The 15,526-nt window shown below is 37.4% G+C and overlaps 1 protein-coding gene across 5 annotated transcripts in view; it reads left to right on the plus strand.

Moving 5' to 3' along the window:
* Positions 1–15,526, plus strand: part of mier1b (mesoderm induction early response 1b, transcriptional regulator) — a 170,313-nt gene that overhangs the window by 70,383 nt on the left and 84,404 nt on the right. For 2 of the 5 annotated variants that reach the window (XM_058755179.1, XM_058755160.1), the window contains one exon: positions 3,995–4,195. In XM_058755179.1, the coding sequence (XP_058611162.1) occupies positions 3,995–4,195 (201 nt within the window). Of the gene's footprint in view, positions 1–1,452; positions 1,496–3,994; positions 4,196–15,526 lie in introns of all 5 variants that reach the window. The other 3 variants (XM_058755189.1, XM_058755170.1, XM_058755198.1) reach the window with 2 other exon arrangements.

Below are 15,526 nucleotides of genomic sequence, written 5' to 3' on the forward strand. Positions count from 1 at the left end.
GAATCAAGCCGCATCGCATTGGCGTTCCTCTTCTGGGTTAAATTCCATGCTTCGCTTTAGGCCGCGTGTGCACCAAAGCGTTTTTTTTGCCAGCTGAAAACGCTCGGCTGTGAGCGCTTGACAGCGCAGCGTTTTTTCCCGTATACTATACCCAGACAGCAAAGAGTGTCGGCTCAGATCCGGCCCACAACTGGCCCGCATGGATTTCACACGGGCCAGAACTATGTTGCTGTCTGGGTAGACTGTACTTTTTGGTTGCTATGATACGGAATCCGCTGAAGTAATGGCAGACACATCGCGAATGAAATGTTTCTCCAAACATTATATTTCTTAACAGATTAATTCTTCTGTGTGATGGGATAGACAAGACTGAGTTGAAAAGTGGCGTTTTTAGGCTGGCCCATGCACAAATAGCCTATAGTTATTTTTTTAACCCACGAACAAAAATACGAAAAAGCTTTCCCGTTTGCCAAACAGAACGAAATAATAATAATAATAATAATTATTATTATTATTAGCCTATTAGAAAATTTCTTTATTTCTTTTTGTTCGTATTTCGATTTGTTGTTAAATCAAACTTCAGTCATTAAAATAAAGAAATATTCCAAGCCCAGAGTGGATATTCAAAAATAGCTGTTTTGATCTGATCATATAGCCTAAATGAGTCATGGGTCTGAGTGCAGTTAATAGCACTATATTGTAGACAGATTGGAGATTAATCCTAATAAACATGCCGCTTAAATTAAAACCATTACATTAAAATACATTTAAAACAGTGTATTTCATAACTTCAGCAGCGTGCAGATTATGTCAGGACAGTAGCACGGACAATCAGCTTGCTCACATAATAACGGGAAAATATTTATGACATAATATGTCGTTATTACGAGAAAAAAAGATGTCGTTTTAACGAGAAAACATCTCGTTATTACGAGAAAAGATGTCGTTTTAACGAGATAATTATGTCGTTTTAACGACATAACATCTTGTTTTTACGAGAAAAGATGTCGTTTTAACGAGAAAACATCTCGTTATTACGAGAAAAGATGTCGTTATTACGAGAAAAGATGTCGTTTTAACGAGAAAACATCTCGTTATTACGAGAAAAGATGTCGTTTTAACGAGAAAACATCTCGTTATTACGAGAAAAGATGTCGTTTTAACGAGATAATTATGTCGTTTTAACGACATAACATCTCGCTTTTACGAGAAAATATGTCGCTTTAACGACATAACATCTCGCTTTTACGAGAAAATATGTCGCTTTAACGAGAAAACATCTCGTTAAAACGAGAAAAGATGTCGTTAAAACGACATAAGATCTCGTTATTACGACATAATTGAGTGGAAAAAATAATATGTGTGTGGCAGCAATGCGTCACCGTAATTTCGTGTAGTCCTATTTATTTTATTTCTTTTATAGACTTAATTTCTGTTTTTCTCCTTTCACAGAAGCGCTGCAGGTGCGTGATGCGACGGTGTGTGAATCCTCATGGTCTGTGGTTTACGCTGCTATTCGCACATATAAAGCTAAAGCCCTGAATAAAAAAAAAACAAAAACAAAAGACATTCTAATCTTACTGGTCAGTGATCGACTAATGAGCTTCGGTTGTCAGTCAGGAAAATAACCTAAATGAAAAAAACTATGTCATTCTGCAATTCTCCACGATATTTATATGCTGCGCTCAAGTTCCGGCTAAAAAAAACTTGCGTACACGAGCTGAGACCAGACGTGAGATTGGAGTGTAGCCACCGCTCACATCCATATTGATAAATTCCAGGTTTTGCGTTGAAACGACCGTACGCCCATTCTGACGTACGTTCATTTCGTAAATGAGGCCCACTGAGTTCTCAGACCCCTTTAGTGGGTTTTTTTTCCCCCACGAATGCCTCTTTCTCTGCGTCTGCTCTGTTCAGCGAGTGGCAGAGAGAGCAGCGCTTTCACTTGAAGGGTCATTCTACAGAAACGTCCACTTTTCTGTCCCTAGACTTTAAAGAAATATTACAATTGAAATACACATTAGGGTTACAATTTTTTTATATTTTAAAATGAAACAATGTTATTTGAACAATTACACCTTCCTGAGCCATCAATGTGGCATTATTTTTTTTTTTTTATTAATTATATAGAATTCCAAGTACTACAAAACTGCTCGTCCCCACAGCCATGTACAGCAGGAAAGTGCTTTATTTTGAGGTCAAAAACAGGATTTTCTACCATTTAAAATACAAAAGTCTATTCATAACTATCAAATATATGATATAAATGGCATAATAAAACAAAATGCCAAAAAAATATTATACAATATATAATGAAAATAGTGGTCTCCTGGAGTTGTGTCACTGGTGTTACTGCTTAACAAAAGTCTTTTATTTTGGAATAAAAAAAATCACACTGATGACATCACTCGACTTCCTCCTTCCTATTTTCTAAACATCTATGAAAAAAGGCCCATGTTTAGTCCACTGTTATCTCATGATTTTATATGAAGCTTTTAGTTGATGTCACTGGTGTGACCTATTTATTGTTAGGGAAATGTAAAAAAAAAAAACTATAATACAAATGGATTAAACTACTTAATTTAGTGAGAATACCATGATTGACAACATGTAGCTTGATACCTTGCAGCAGACATTTTGTAAAATGCATTTTTCATGAAAATTGTCACTGGTGTTACTGTCACTGGTGTTACCTTCCTTATGGATAACACCAGTGACGATCAGTATATCAGGTCTAATTGATGTCACTGGTGTTACTGTCACTGGTGTTACTGTGCTGTGTTACTGTTTTTGTCTGTCACATTAAATAAATAAAACACAATCTCCTTATTTCTTGCATTTTCATTATTTCTGACTACATGTGATGAATTTTTTTTTTTTTAGAAATAATATTTCATAAAAACTTTTAATATTGCTAAAGAAGGTAACACCAGTGACAAAAAATGATACATGTGGTCTTGAAATAATTGCACAAAAAAGCTAAAAAAAAAAAAAATAATTAAGCTGTCATTTATATGTATTCATAAAGTCAAACGGTAATCCAATAATGTGGTCTAAGTTTAAATGTAAAAAAAAAAATGTTCCTGTAGAATGACCCTAAAACAGATATTATGTTGTTTCTCTAATTTTACATGCAAGTATAGCTGAAATCACAGCACAGCTATTGTCTTTATCATGTGTGTATTTGATTTCATCAGACGACAGCTCGATTATAAATCAGGATTTTTGTGCAGATTAACATCTTGGAAGGGAAGAGCTGGTTATGTAGACTTAATGGTTCACGTTTCAGTCACTATTTCATATTTATTCCATTGTCTGACAAAAGAAACAGTAAAATATATCAATGAAAACAGTTTTATTGAGAATTTAGTTGCATCAAAATACAGTATGTGGGCACAGAGAGGCAAACAAATGTAATAATAAATAATAAATGTACATTTTGCATGTTCAGAAGAAGTGAGCTGCCCTGTGGTGCGAAAATGTAAACAGTCTTGTGTAAGAAAATTGCTCAGTGCACAGAAAAAGAATGGAAACCTGGTATCTGTTCTTTTTTCATGTGTCTAATAGACATGAACAAGTTATTTGAAAAACATCTATGACCTCTGAAACATATCTAGTCTTTATGGTTTCACTAATAATAAACATACATTTGCATAAAGCATCCATATTTGTCCATGCCCATATTGATTAGAGTATTAAAATCTTGAAAAGTATTAATTTAAGGTACATTTAGAACAGATAAAAATGTGTGATTAAGTTGTGATTACTCACGAGTTAACTCATGACAATTATGTGATTAATCGTGATTAAATATATTAATCGATTGACAACCCATATATATATAGCGCAGTTTATGTAACTCAACATTTCTGTTACTTTAAGCACATGCTTAGATTTTGCATGTTTAGGATGATTGTGGTCCTACGTGACCAGTGTTTTGCTGATTTGGCATATTCAAATACAAATTATGAAATAGAAACTTGCTTTCTTGCAGGAACAAGAAATGCCCATTCAGGAGCTCTTGAGTCTCTATGGTTATGGAGGCAGTGGATCACCTGAGGAAGAGGAGGATGATGAGGATGAAGAGGATGTGGATGGAGAGGAGGAGGACGACGAGGATGATGAAGGAGAGGATATGGATAATGATGAAAGCAGCAGAAGCACTGGAGAACTGAAGAAGAGCAAGGTCTGTCCTGTAAGAACCCATATACACATAATACATTAAATAATACGTATTTAGTAATATAATAATATTGTTGTTGAGCACACAGGATGCATACACAGCAAAAAGAACCTTAATTTCAATGTAACTGGGTTTTCAAAGTCCTGGAAAACTTGGAACTATCTGAAAATGAAAGACCTTCATAAAAACCTGTCAAAATAAAAGTCCTGTTAAACTTTAATAAATTACGACAAAAATATATTACTCATGTTGTGCAGAATCTTTTTGACAGTAAAAATGCAATGTTTTGTTGTAAATTAATTTAATTTGATTACGTTTTAAAAGAATGAAGTTTTTGAAGTTATAATAATTCACTTCATTAGACACCATTTAATATGATAAATTTGTATTGAATCTTAAAACACAGAAACTAGAAAAAATAAAATGGAAAAAAGGATTGAGGGGAAAATATAATGGATTTCATGGGGCCCTAAATTAAAAGGTTTCTTACTCTAAATATTGTGAATAAATATAGATATTGTATGATATGGGGAAAAAAATATTGTGATAATATTTTTGGCAATATCACCTAGCCCTAAATGCATCCTTCATCTATTTATGTACATACTGCTCTCAGGGCCACGCTATCCTAATGGGCAACATGGGCTGCAGCCCGGGGCCCCGAGTCAATTCTCTTTTGCATTTTTTAGGGTTGCCAACTGTTCCGTATAATACGGAATCGTCCCGTATTTAAGGCATCAGTTTGTCCCGTATTTGCAGGAATAGGCCGTATGACCACCTAAACCATACAAATAACAAATAAATTATTCTCTTTCCAAAGCATTGTTTGAATTCTGAACATAGCAATTATGAACTCAAGGAAGGCTTTAAGACCAAGCGGAATCCTCTGCCGCCTAGTCGCTCCCGCTTCACAGCGAGTACAACTCGTGTTTTGATTTCTGCAAATGAGTTTGGTCGAATGCAAAGATGTGATTACTGATCGTAAGCACAACATCCAGCTAGAAAACATACTATCTACCTTTTACTATTTGCAATAGTTGGACCGAGGCTATGAAATAACCTTCCTTTATCCATGAAAGCTTCAAATTCTGTCTATGAGTTTAAAACTACATTGAAATCTTATTTTCTTACCTTGGCTTTTTAAACTTTGTATGTTAAATTATCTTTTGAGTTTACTGATGTTATTCTTTTTACTGGTTTTTATTTTATTTGTACAGCACTATGGTCAACTGTTGTTGTGTTTATCGGTAATAAATACAAATACCTGAGGGAAGATGTCTTTCACTATTGTAAGTTAATGTTGTTAAATAGAGAAACAAAATTATTTGTTCTTCTAGCGCATTATAAGTAGAGCAGGAAGAAGCCCTTTTAGTGGTGAGTGATATTTAACTTTATTTGCTGGGCTTTTGCTGTTTTGTAAGATTATTACACGATAATATTGTTTAATTTATGTACATAATTGTTTGCCTCCTATGGGATTATGACGTGCACATTGAGTTTTTATTTCATGAATATATTGTGCGTGTCTTTATACAGTGTTTGATCGCATTTTTTGATTGGCGTGTAATGGAAGGGGGGGGGAGTGGTTAGGGGGGCCCCCAAAGCTGCGTTAGCCCAGAGCACCGCAAAGGCTTAACGCAGCATTGATTGCTGTGATCACTACCTGATTTTGAAATGGGAACTTACATTGGTTTTGTCCAACTCTATTTTAGCTGTTTTTATTTATTTATTTATTTATTTATTTTTGCTTATGTTTGCTTAAATATTTATCTTATACAATAGATATTTCAAAAACTGCAGACAGTGCATGTAGTCTTGTGGTCTATTCAGTATTCAACTTTACTTGGAATTAGGTATGTTGATGGTAAAGTCCCTTAACCCACACTGTACCGCCGGTGGGCAGTTGCTTTGTTTTATATCAATTAATCTTGTATCGCATTTTCAAGGGCATAAACGATTGTTGAGTTTTTCATGCATACACACAATATTCATATCATATGATAGACCTCCTCATTCCGAACAACTTTGCCTCTAGAACCACTGCAGTCAATCAAATCGTTTGTTAAATAATTGAGAATATGTTAAAAACATACTTTTGCAAACTAGTCCTAGGTTTTTTTTCTCAATGTCAAAAACAACAACAACAAAAACAAAAAATAACAACACTGTAGTACAATTCTCTGGACTCTCTTGGTCAATAATTATCACAAAAAAAAAAGTTGAACTTTACCCTTTGGTAGCTAGAACAGGGTTGCTTAGAAAAGGGACCTGTTCAAATATAGGAAAATTTATTTATATAGCACATTTCATACAGAATGGTAATTCAAAGTTCTTTACATAAAATTAATTAAAATAATCATACAAATTAATCACAAAAATAAAAACAAGGAATTTAACCTTTTAAAATGGTTTAAAAATTGATCTAAAATGAATTAAAACAGTTAAGAATAGAAAATGATTATGCATAAAATACAGTGCAGTCAGTTCGGACATAGCACAGTGCTAATTCAGTAAATGCACAGCTAAACAGATGAGTTTTGAGTCTAGATTTAAATGTGGCTAATATTTTAGCACATCTGATCTCTTCTGGAAGCTGGTTCCAACTGTGTACGGCATAATAGCTAAAAGCGGACTCCCCTTGTTTTGTGTGAACCCTTGGTATTTCTAACTGACTCGATCCTAATGATCTGAGTGGTCTGTTAGGTTTATATTCAGTGAGCATATCTGCAATGTATTTAGGTCCTATGCCATTGAGTGATTTATAAATGAGTAAAAGTACTTTAAAATCAATCCTAAATGTAACTGGAAGCCAGTGTAAGGACCTGAGGACTGGTGTGATATATTCAGATTTTCTGGTTCTTGTCAGAATCCTGGCAGCAGCGTTCTGGATGAGCTGCAGGTGTCTAATGGTCTTCTTTGGAAGGCCAGTGAGGAGACCATTAAGTCAAGTCAAGTCATTATTATTTGTATAGCGCTTTTAACAATGCAAATTGTGTCAAAGCAGCTTTACATCAGTTTGATATTAAGCTGGGTGGCTTTACATCAGCTTTACAGTATTTAGACAGGGAAATAGTGTGTCAAAATAGTGTCATTCTCCTCTGGCCAGACAAAATCAGCAGTTTAAATCTAGGCTGCAGCAGAGTCAGATTGTGCAAAGGACTCATCTGGTTCCTGTGGTCTTGTCCCGATGGCCGTCTAGGAGACAGGGTCTTAACTGGGGGATCAGTCTCTGGGGCTCATCTAGTTGTCTTGGTCTCCGTTGGTGTTCAGGGCTGTAGAGGTCATCTCTAGGTGCTGATCCACCATCTGATCTGGATACGGACTGGATCCGGGTGGCTGCAGTGACCATCTGATCTGGATACAGTCTGGATCTGGGTGGCTAAGGTGACCTCGGAATAAGAAAGAAACAGTAATATTAGCGTAGATGCCATTCTTCTAACGATGTAACGGGTACGTCGGGTGTTTTGGGAAGTGTTCCCGGTTCTGGTTGACCTAATTAATGCAGCCTAAGGCTATGTTCACACTTGGCGTCTTTTTTTAAGCTGCCAGCGTCTGTTTTACATTATAATCCTATGGAGTAAACCGTGTTTTCAAAAAAGTCCTGAGCGCTTTTTAAAATGCCACCGCCGGCGTCTTTTTCTGCAGCTCAGAGCGTCTTTTCAAGTTGAAAAAAGTTTAACTTTTCTGAAAAAACGCCCTACGTCAAGCGCCTTTTTGACAGCTGACCAATAACAAGCGAGTGGCAAGTCGTTTCCATAACAACAAAAACAACAAGAAAAAAGGAGAAGATAGCCGGTAGACAGATCGTACTAGTTTCGGAGCACAAGGAACAATATGAAACCGTGCATCATCCAACCGGAGCTCCTGGACTAAATTGTTGGAAGCACCATAGAGTTTCCTTCCCCGTATAATGTTGCGCTCCCACAAACGTCGTTGTGAACCGACACCCTCCCCATTAACTTCAAAAGCCGACGTTTCTGCAGCACACAGTGCTAGCTACCGTTGCAGCTGTTGTTATAGCAACAAAAGACGCCCTCGGCTGCTATTTGTAACCAAAACGCTGCCAGCTTTTTATTTTACTAAAAAAGCGCTCTTGTCAACTTTTTCTAGTCAAAAAAGTCGCCAAGTGTGAACACGCCCTTAACAATCCTTTAACAGATTTGAAATATAGAAATGTGATAGTGTATTATGTGTAATCCAGGTTAAAGAGATGGGTCTTTAATGTAGATTTAAACTGAGAGAGTGTGTCTACTTCCCGAACAGTGTTAGGCAGATTGTTCCAGAGTATGGGCGCTAAATAGAAAAACGATCTCCCGCCCACAGTTGATTTTAATATTCTTGGTATTATCAAATGGCTAGAGTTTTGAGATCGCAGAGGACGTGAAGGACTATAGTGTGATAAGAGCTCACTCAAATATTGAGGTACCAAACCATTCAGGGCCTTATAGGTAATTTGCAAGATCTTAAAATGTATACGATGTTTAAGGGGGGCCAGTGCAGTGTTGACAGAACCTGGCTAATGTGGTCATCCTTCCTAGTTCTAGTAAGAACTCTAGCTGCTGCATTTTGAACCAGCTGGAGTTTGTTTATTAAACGCGCTGAGCAACCACCCAATAAAGCATTACAACAATCTAGCCTCGAGGTCATGAATGCATGAATTAATGTTTCTGCATTTGACATTGAGAGCATAGGTCGTAATTTAGATATATTTTTAAGATGGAAAAATGCAGTTTTACAAATGCTAGAAACATGTTTTTCGAAGGAAAGTTTGCTATCAAAAAGTACGCCTAGGTTCCTAACTGATGACGAAGAATTTACAGAGCAGCCATCAAGTATTAGACCATGATCTAGTCATTACCGCGGGAAGTAGGGGTGTTGAGGGTGCTGCAAAAAATGGGGGGGCTGCGGTGTTAAAAATAAGTAAATTAAAATTTTGTAACAAAAAAAGAAATAAAACTAATTTTATTCATTTGTATAGAAAATTAATATAGAAAAGGAAGCCTAAGCCTACAATGACAATAAGCAACAGTAAAACATGAATTAAGTTGAATCAAATTGATTGTGAAAGTCGTTTCAACTTAAACTGACTTAGGAAGTCGTGTTTGCCATGACTTTTTGATAATATATTATTACCTGTGACACGTCTGTGCCATACCCAAATCAAGAATTAATAACTATTTCTATAGCCATTGCAAAGATACAGCAGAGAAAGCTCGAGAGCGTCTATTTACATCAGCAGCAACCAATCTTGCATTCTCGCATCTGCAGCGCTTATTTTGATCTTTAACGTTAGATCTTCCCTATTCTTGGACAAAATTAATGCTTAAGGTTGATTCAGTATCACTCTTAATGGAGAAATAAAAACCCACACACATCAGCAATACTACAATGACAAAGTAGCTTATATTAAACATAAAACTTTTATTAACAGAATGAATAAGACATGCCTGCATTGTAACAAATAAATAAAAGTTTTTTTTCCCCTTTACTTCAAACGAATGCTAATTATTATTATTATTCATAATAATAGTACAAAAAAGGCTACACAATAAAACAGTACAATGTAAAATTCACTTATATTAAACTTTGAACTTTTGTTAACAAAAGTTGCGCTTTTGGATCACAGTGTCTCGCATTACGTGTCCAAAGTACCCCCATTTCTCAGCACTCCCTGCTCAAAATACGTTACTATGGATCTAGGTTATTACATACAAAAGTTTTTGGTCCAATAATTAACACCTCTGTTTTTTTAGCAGTAAGAAATTGCTAGTCATCCAGTTTTTGATATCAACTATGCATTCTGCTAGTTTTGCAAATTGGTATGTTTCATTGGGTCGCGAAGAAATATAGAGCTGAGTATCATCAGCATAACAGTGAAAGCTAACACCATGTTTCCTAATGATATCTCCCAAGGGTAACATGTAAAGCGTGAAAAGTTAGGGGCCTAGTACTGAGCGTTGAGGTACTCCATACTGCACTTGTGATTGGTATGATACCTCTTCATTTACTGCCACGAATTGATGGCGGTCAGATAAGTACCATTTGAACCATGCCAGTGCACTTCCTCTAATGCCAACATAATTTTCTAGTCTATTTAAAAGAATGTAGTGGTCGATAGTGTCAAACGTGGCACTATGATCCAGTAGCACTAAAAGAGAGATACAATCACAATTAGATAATAAAAGCAGGTCGTTTGTAACTCTAATGAGAGCAGTCTCAGTACTATGACGTGGTCTAAAACCTGACTGGAAATCCTCACATGTAGCATTTTTCTCTAAGAAGGAGCATAGTTGTGATGACACTACCTTTTCCAATATCTTTAACAGAAAAGGGAGAATTGAGATCGGTCTGTAATTAATTAATTCTTTGGGGTCAAGTTGTGGTTTTTTAATGAGAGGCTTAATAACAGCCAGTTTGAAGGATTTTGGGACATGTCCTAATGACAATGATGAGTTTATAATATTCAGAAGAGGATCTATTACTTCTGGAAGCACCTCTTTTAGGAGCTTAGATGGAACAGGGTCTAACATACAGGTTGTTGGTTTAGATAATTTATCAAGTTTATACAATTCTTCATTTCCAATAGAATAGAATGAGTGGAATTGTTCCTCAGGGGATCTATAGTGTACTATCTGATGTGATACTGTGGCTGACAGCTGCATGGTTACAATTATATCTCTAACGCCCCGTTCACACTACAAGCGGCACGCAGCGACAAAGCGACGCGATTCCATTCATTTCAATGGAGAGCTGGCGATTTCCGGCGACACGAGTGACAGTGACCATTGGCGACCGGATGGGACGTGTTCAGCGATGCGACAAAGTTCAGAATCCTTCAACTTTATGCAAATGAAGAGTGACTTTCGGGAGCGACAGCCAATAGCAAAGAAGACGGTAGCGCTCATGTGATCATTCTCCATGTGACCCACCCTCCACAGCAGCTCATCAAACTGGGTCCGGTCAGGCCTGAAGTACTGCTGGAACCAGACTTCATCCAGCCGCAGTTCCTACACAAGCCGGTGGTACTCGCCGTGCTGACTTCGAGCCTGAATGGCCGGCAGACAGACAGACCGGCATTTACTTTTTCGCCGTAGATAAACGCAAGCAATGGAAAAAAGTACCCTCTGTTTCTCATTCATTTTTGTTTGTATGCACGGATTCATATATATATATATATATATATATATTTATATTATATTAAGTCTTTTGTCTCCAAAATGTTAGTATTTAGTGGCAAGAAACCTGATTCGCTGTCAACAACGACGTTACTAGGCAACCAGTAATGAGAACGCCCACTAGCAACCTCATCGCCAGTGCAGCGACAAAAGTCGCTGCTAGTGTGAACGCGGCTTAATAGTTACAGTCTTGGAAGTAAAGTAGTTCATAAAGTCATTACTACTGTGCTGCTGGGTAATGTCTACACCTGCTGATGTTATATTTTTTGTTAATTTAGCCACTGTATTGAATAAATACTTGGGGTTGTGTTTGTTTTCTTCTAAAAGAGACGTAAAGTAAGCAGATCTAGCAGTTTTTAAGGCTTTCCTGAAGGAGAGAGTATTTTCCCGCCAAGCAATACGAAATACCTCTAATTTTGTTTTTCTCCAGCTGCACTCCATTTTCCGGGCTGCTCTCTTTAGGGCCCAAGTGTGCTCATTCTACCACGATTTTAGACTCTTCGCTTCGCTTAATCTTCCTTAAGCCTCAAGCCGACGGTTGCCCATCGGGCAGTTTTTGTTCGTCGGCCGACTAAGTTTTCTCAGTGTGTTCTGCGCCGTCAGCTGAAGTTGGTCCTTGTCGGCTTTTTTTCGGCCGATTCGACATGTTGAATCGGCGTCGGAGCTCGTCGGTCAGTCAGGCCATTTGATCATTCTGATTGGCTGTTCAGCTGGCGAACCAGTGCGCGAGAAAGGCGCAGAACGGACGTGCTACTTGGCCGTCGGGTGTCGAGCGTCGGCTTGGTGTGTACCGGGCTTTAAGCGTAAAGGAGCAACTGTATCTAAAGTGCTAGAAAAGAGAGAGTCCATAGTTTCTGTTACATCATCAAGTTAGTTGTTCTGAGCTATTGGATATGCTGAGGAACTGAGATAAGTCAGGAAGATTATTTATAAAACAGTCTTTTGTGGTCGAGGTGATGGTTCTACCATATTTGTAACAAGGAGTTGGTTTTACAGCTTTAGCTATATGGAATATACACGAAACTAGATAATGATCTGAGATATCATCATAATGATATCATCATGCAAAATTTCAATGCCACTGACATCAATTCCATGTGATAGTATTAGATCTTGATTATGATTTTGACAATGAGTAGGTCCTGACACGTGTTTAACACCAACTGAGTTTAGAATGTCTATAAATGCTGAATAAAGTCTGTATGGTGCCCTGATGGCCTGTATACAGTAGCCAGTACAAACATCACAGGAGATTTATCATTAACACTTGTTAACACTTTGGTTTGGACGTTTTCTGTATTTTCTAGTTTGGGGAACAGACACAGTCTCTATAGTGTGATATCTAGGTGAAAGAGTCTCTATGTTCTGAGAATTAACTGACTTCTGTGACGTGAGGCGGCTAGCAGATGGTCGGTTTAGCCAGTCTGTCTGCTCCCTGACCTGGGCCCCAGTTAGTCAAGTACAAACTCTAAGACTATGTGCCATATTTCTAGAGAGAACAGCAGTACCACCGCAGGAGGGATGAAGACCATCTCTTTTCAACAGGTCAGGTCTGCCCCAAAAACCCGTCCAATTGTCTATGAACCCTATGTTATTCGGCGGGCACCACTTAGACATCCAGCCATTGAGTGATGACAGTCTGCTATGAATCTCATCACACAGCAGGGAGGGGACCAGAGCATATTACAGTGTCTGACATCGTACTTGCAAGTAAACATTGGACTATGGTGGCTGGTGTCTCCATTTTCACGTTCCGTACAATAGAATCGCCAATAACTAGAGCACTTTCAACAGGTTTCTCAGTGGGTGCGTCACTGAGTGGGGAGAACCTGTTTGATGTTTTCATCAGAAAAGAAGAGCGGTGTTTTGACCCGCGACTAAGCCGCCTCACAGTCACCCAGTTGCCCTGCTGCACGGGCTCTACCAGAACCGAACAATGTACAGGACTCCCTGAGCTAGTCGCATCCAAAGCAGTATCTACAGGCCTCACATTCTTACTGTCCTTAACTAAAGTTTGGATCCGTGTCTCTAATTCTGAAATCTTCTCTGTCAGCGCATTTATCACACGTGAATCCCTTGCTGCTGACACAGAGACAGATAAGCTGTACATGTGGCAAGCAGTGCAAACAACAATAGCAGGATAAGAAGCCATTACTCACCGTGATTGATGAATGAATTCACTTACCACTGTTGTTTGAACTCGTGAAAGACGGAGCGAGAGAGAAATGAAACGGAGCGAGAAAAAAACGTGAATGGAACCGCGAGTGACAAGCTAACCGGCAAACGACTGCTAACACGCTACACGCGCGCTGCACTCGGTTTTAAAAAGCGAACGATCAAATTAGTTAGATTAGTTTGATAGATAATACCAGAAATGTGATGGGAATTAAGTTATACATTATCACTTTAAACAACAGAGAGTGAAAGTAAGATAGAGATTCAACAGAAAAGCGAAGCTACACGGAGCTACAATCGCAAACCTCTTTGTAAAAATCGACCAGTTTCAGAAAGGAGGAGCATGGAGGAGCAACAATAATGTACAGTATGTGGAGGAAAATGTGTTTTTTTAACCTCAAACTGCGTAAACACATTGCATTACACCAAATACACAAAATAATGTTCTTTTTAGCTACATCATATGACCCCTTTAATGATAACAGTGAAAAGAACTTAAAATTCTCCATAATTTTTGATCATACATATAAGAGTAATACATAATTTATTAAATCTGTAAAGGGTCTACTTTTATTTGTTTAGACTCACAATATCAACAAAACATTATGCTTTTGTAAAATAAATAAAATAAATGGTGCGCATTCAGCAGTCTCAGTCTCCGCATATATCTTTTTGAAACACGTCACTAAAATTAACTGAAACTCAGCGAATACGTGACACACAGACATGAGAGATATAGCTATAGAAAGCTTGACATTTCTACTTTTAGATGAAGTAACTCTAACCGACAACAAATATTCTGTGATAAAGTAATCTGTATGAAACCAATGCGATGTCCAGTGCTTCCCGTCTAACTTCATTAAGTCTAATTAGATCACGCCCACAAGCTACTTTCACTTTTGATATTACAATAGTCCATGTGAGATGCGCGGCATGTAAACGCCCACATCACAGGAAACCAAGCAGCGAGACTTTTCTTCAAGTTCATCTCGGCTACTTCGTTTCTGGAAGAAGACACGCTGAGAGGAATAAGCTTCGGATTTACCTCAGAAAAAGGAGGAGATGCGACTCGCGGCTTGATCCAGTGGATGAAATCATTTACATGAGTAAGTCTTTCTTTTATTAGCCTACGTGCATTAGTTGTTATTGTGTTACTGTGACATAACTTCTACACAATTTACTAGTTAGACTTTTTCCAAGCTATAATTCCTGACTAAATGTATAATAAGTGAAACATGAAGTTTCATTCACTCCGTCTAAAGGTCTCACGATGCCAGGATGTTTTTTTTTAATGTTCTATAAAATATACAGCAATGCGATATAAAGGTAATATGAGTTATAATGTTAGAGTAAGAATGTTTAGACAAAACTTTACTGTTATATACTCTGTTCTTGAATATAATTAGATGTTTATAACGTTCTTAATTTAGTTTTCCTGGTATATATGGTTTTGTATTGTATAATAGGCCTACATACAAAGGATGACAGTGTTTATGGCTATAACTAAGCTTCTGTTCGTGAATATTTGCTCTGGTGTAAATGTTTTGAATGTGTTATACCCGGTAATTAGTGTTCGCGATCGTCTGTGGTGTAAATGTATCAAGTAAGCTGTAAATATCACTGATAAGTGACCCATCGACAGACAAATATGCGCGTCCATTCTTATCAGTGATGCAGTTTATTATCAGCTATGCATGTTCTGGTAATTGCTAACAACTGTTTCAATTTTCGTTTAGGACTGTGGCTGCATCACCGGCATCATACACAAGAAAGGCACACGCGAGTGTCGTTCAGTTTTGAGTTCGCTAGAAAATCATAATGAGTAAGTGCACAGTATAGTGTATAGTAATTTAACTTTTATTATGCCTATATGGTAATATCATTTGTGGTTGATAGTGTTACAATATAGTTTCTTTGTTATTGGCATTCTGTTTTCTCATCAAGTATAGATTAAGTGTGCATTCACTATTTTACATGTGTTACTTCAATTTGA

Source organism: Onychostoma macrolepis, chromosome 02, assembly GCF_012432095.1.
Source record: "Onychostoma macrolepis isolate SWU-2019 chromosome 02, ASM1243209v1, whole genome shotgun sequence".
Taxonomy (NCBI): Eukaryota; Metazoa; Chordata; class Actinopteri; order Cypriniformes; family Cyprinidae; genus Onychostoma; species Onychostoma macrolepis.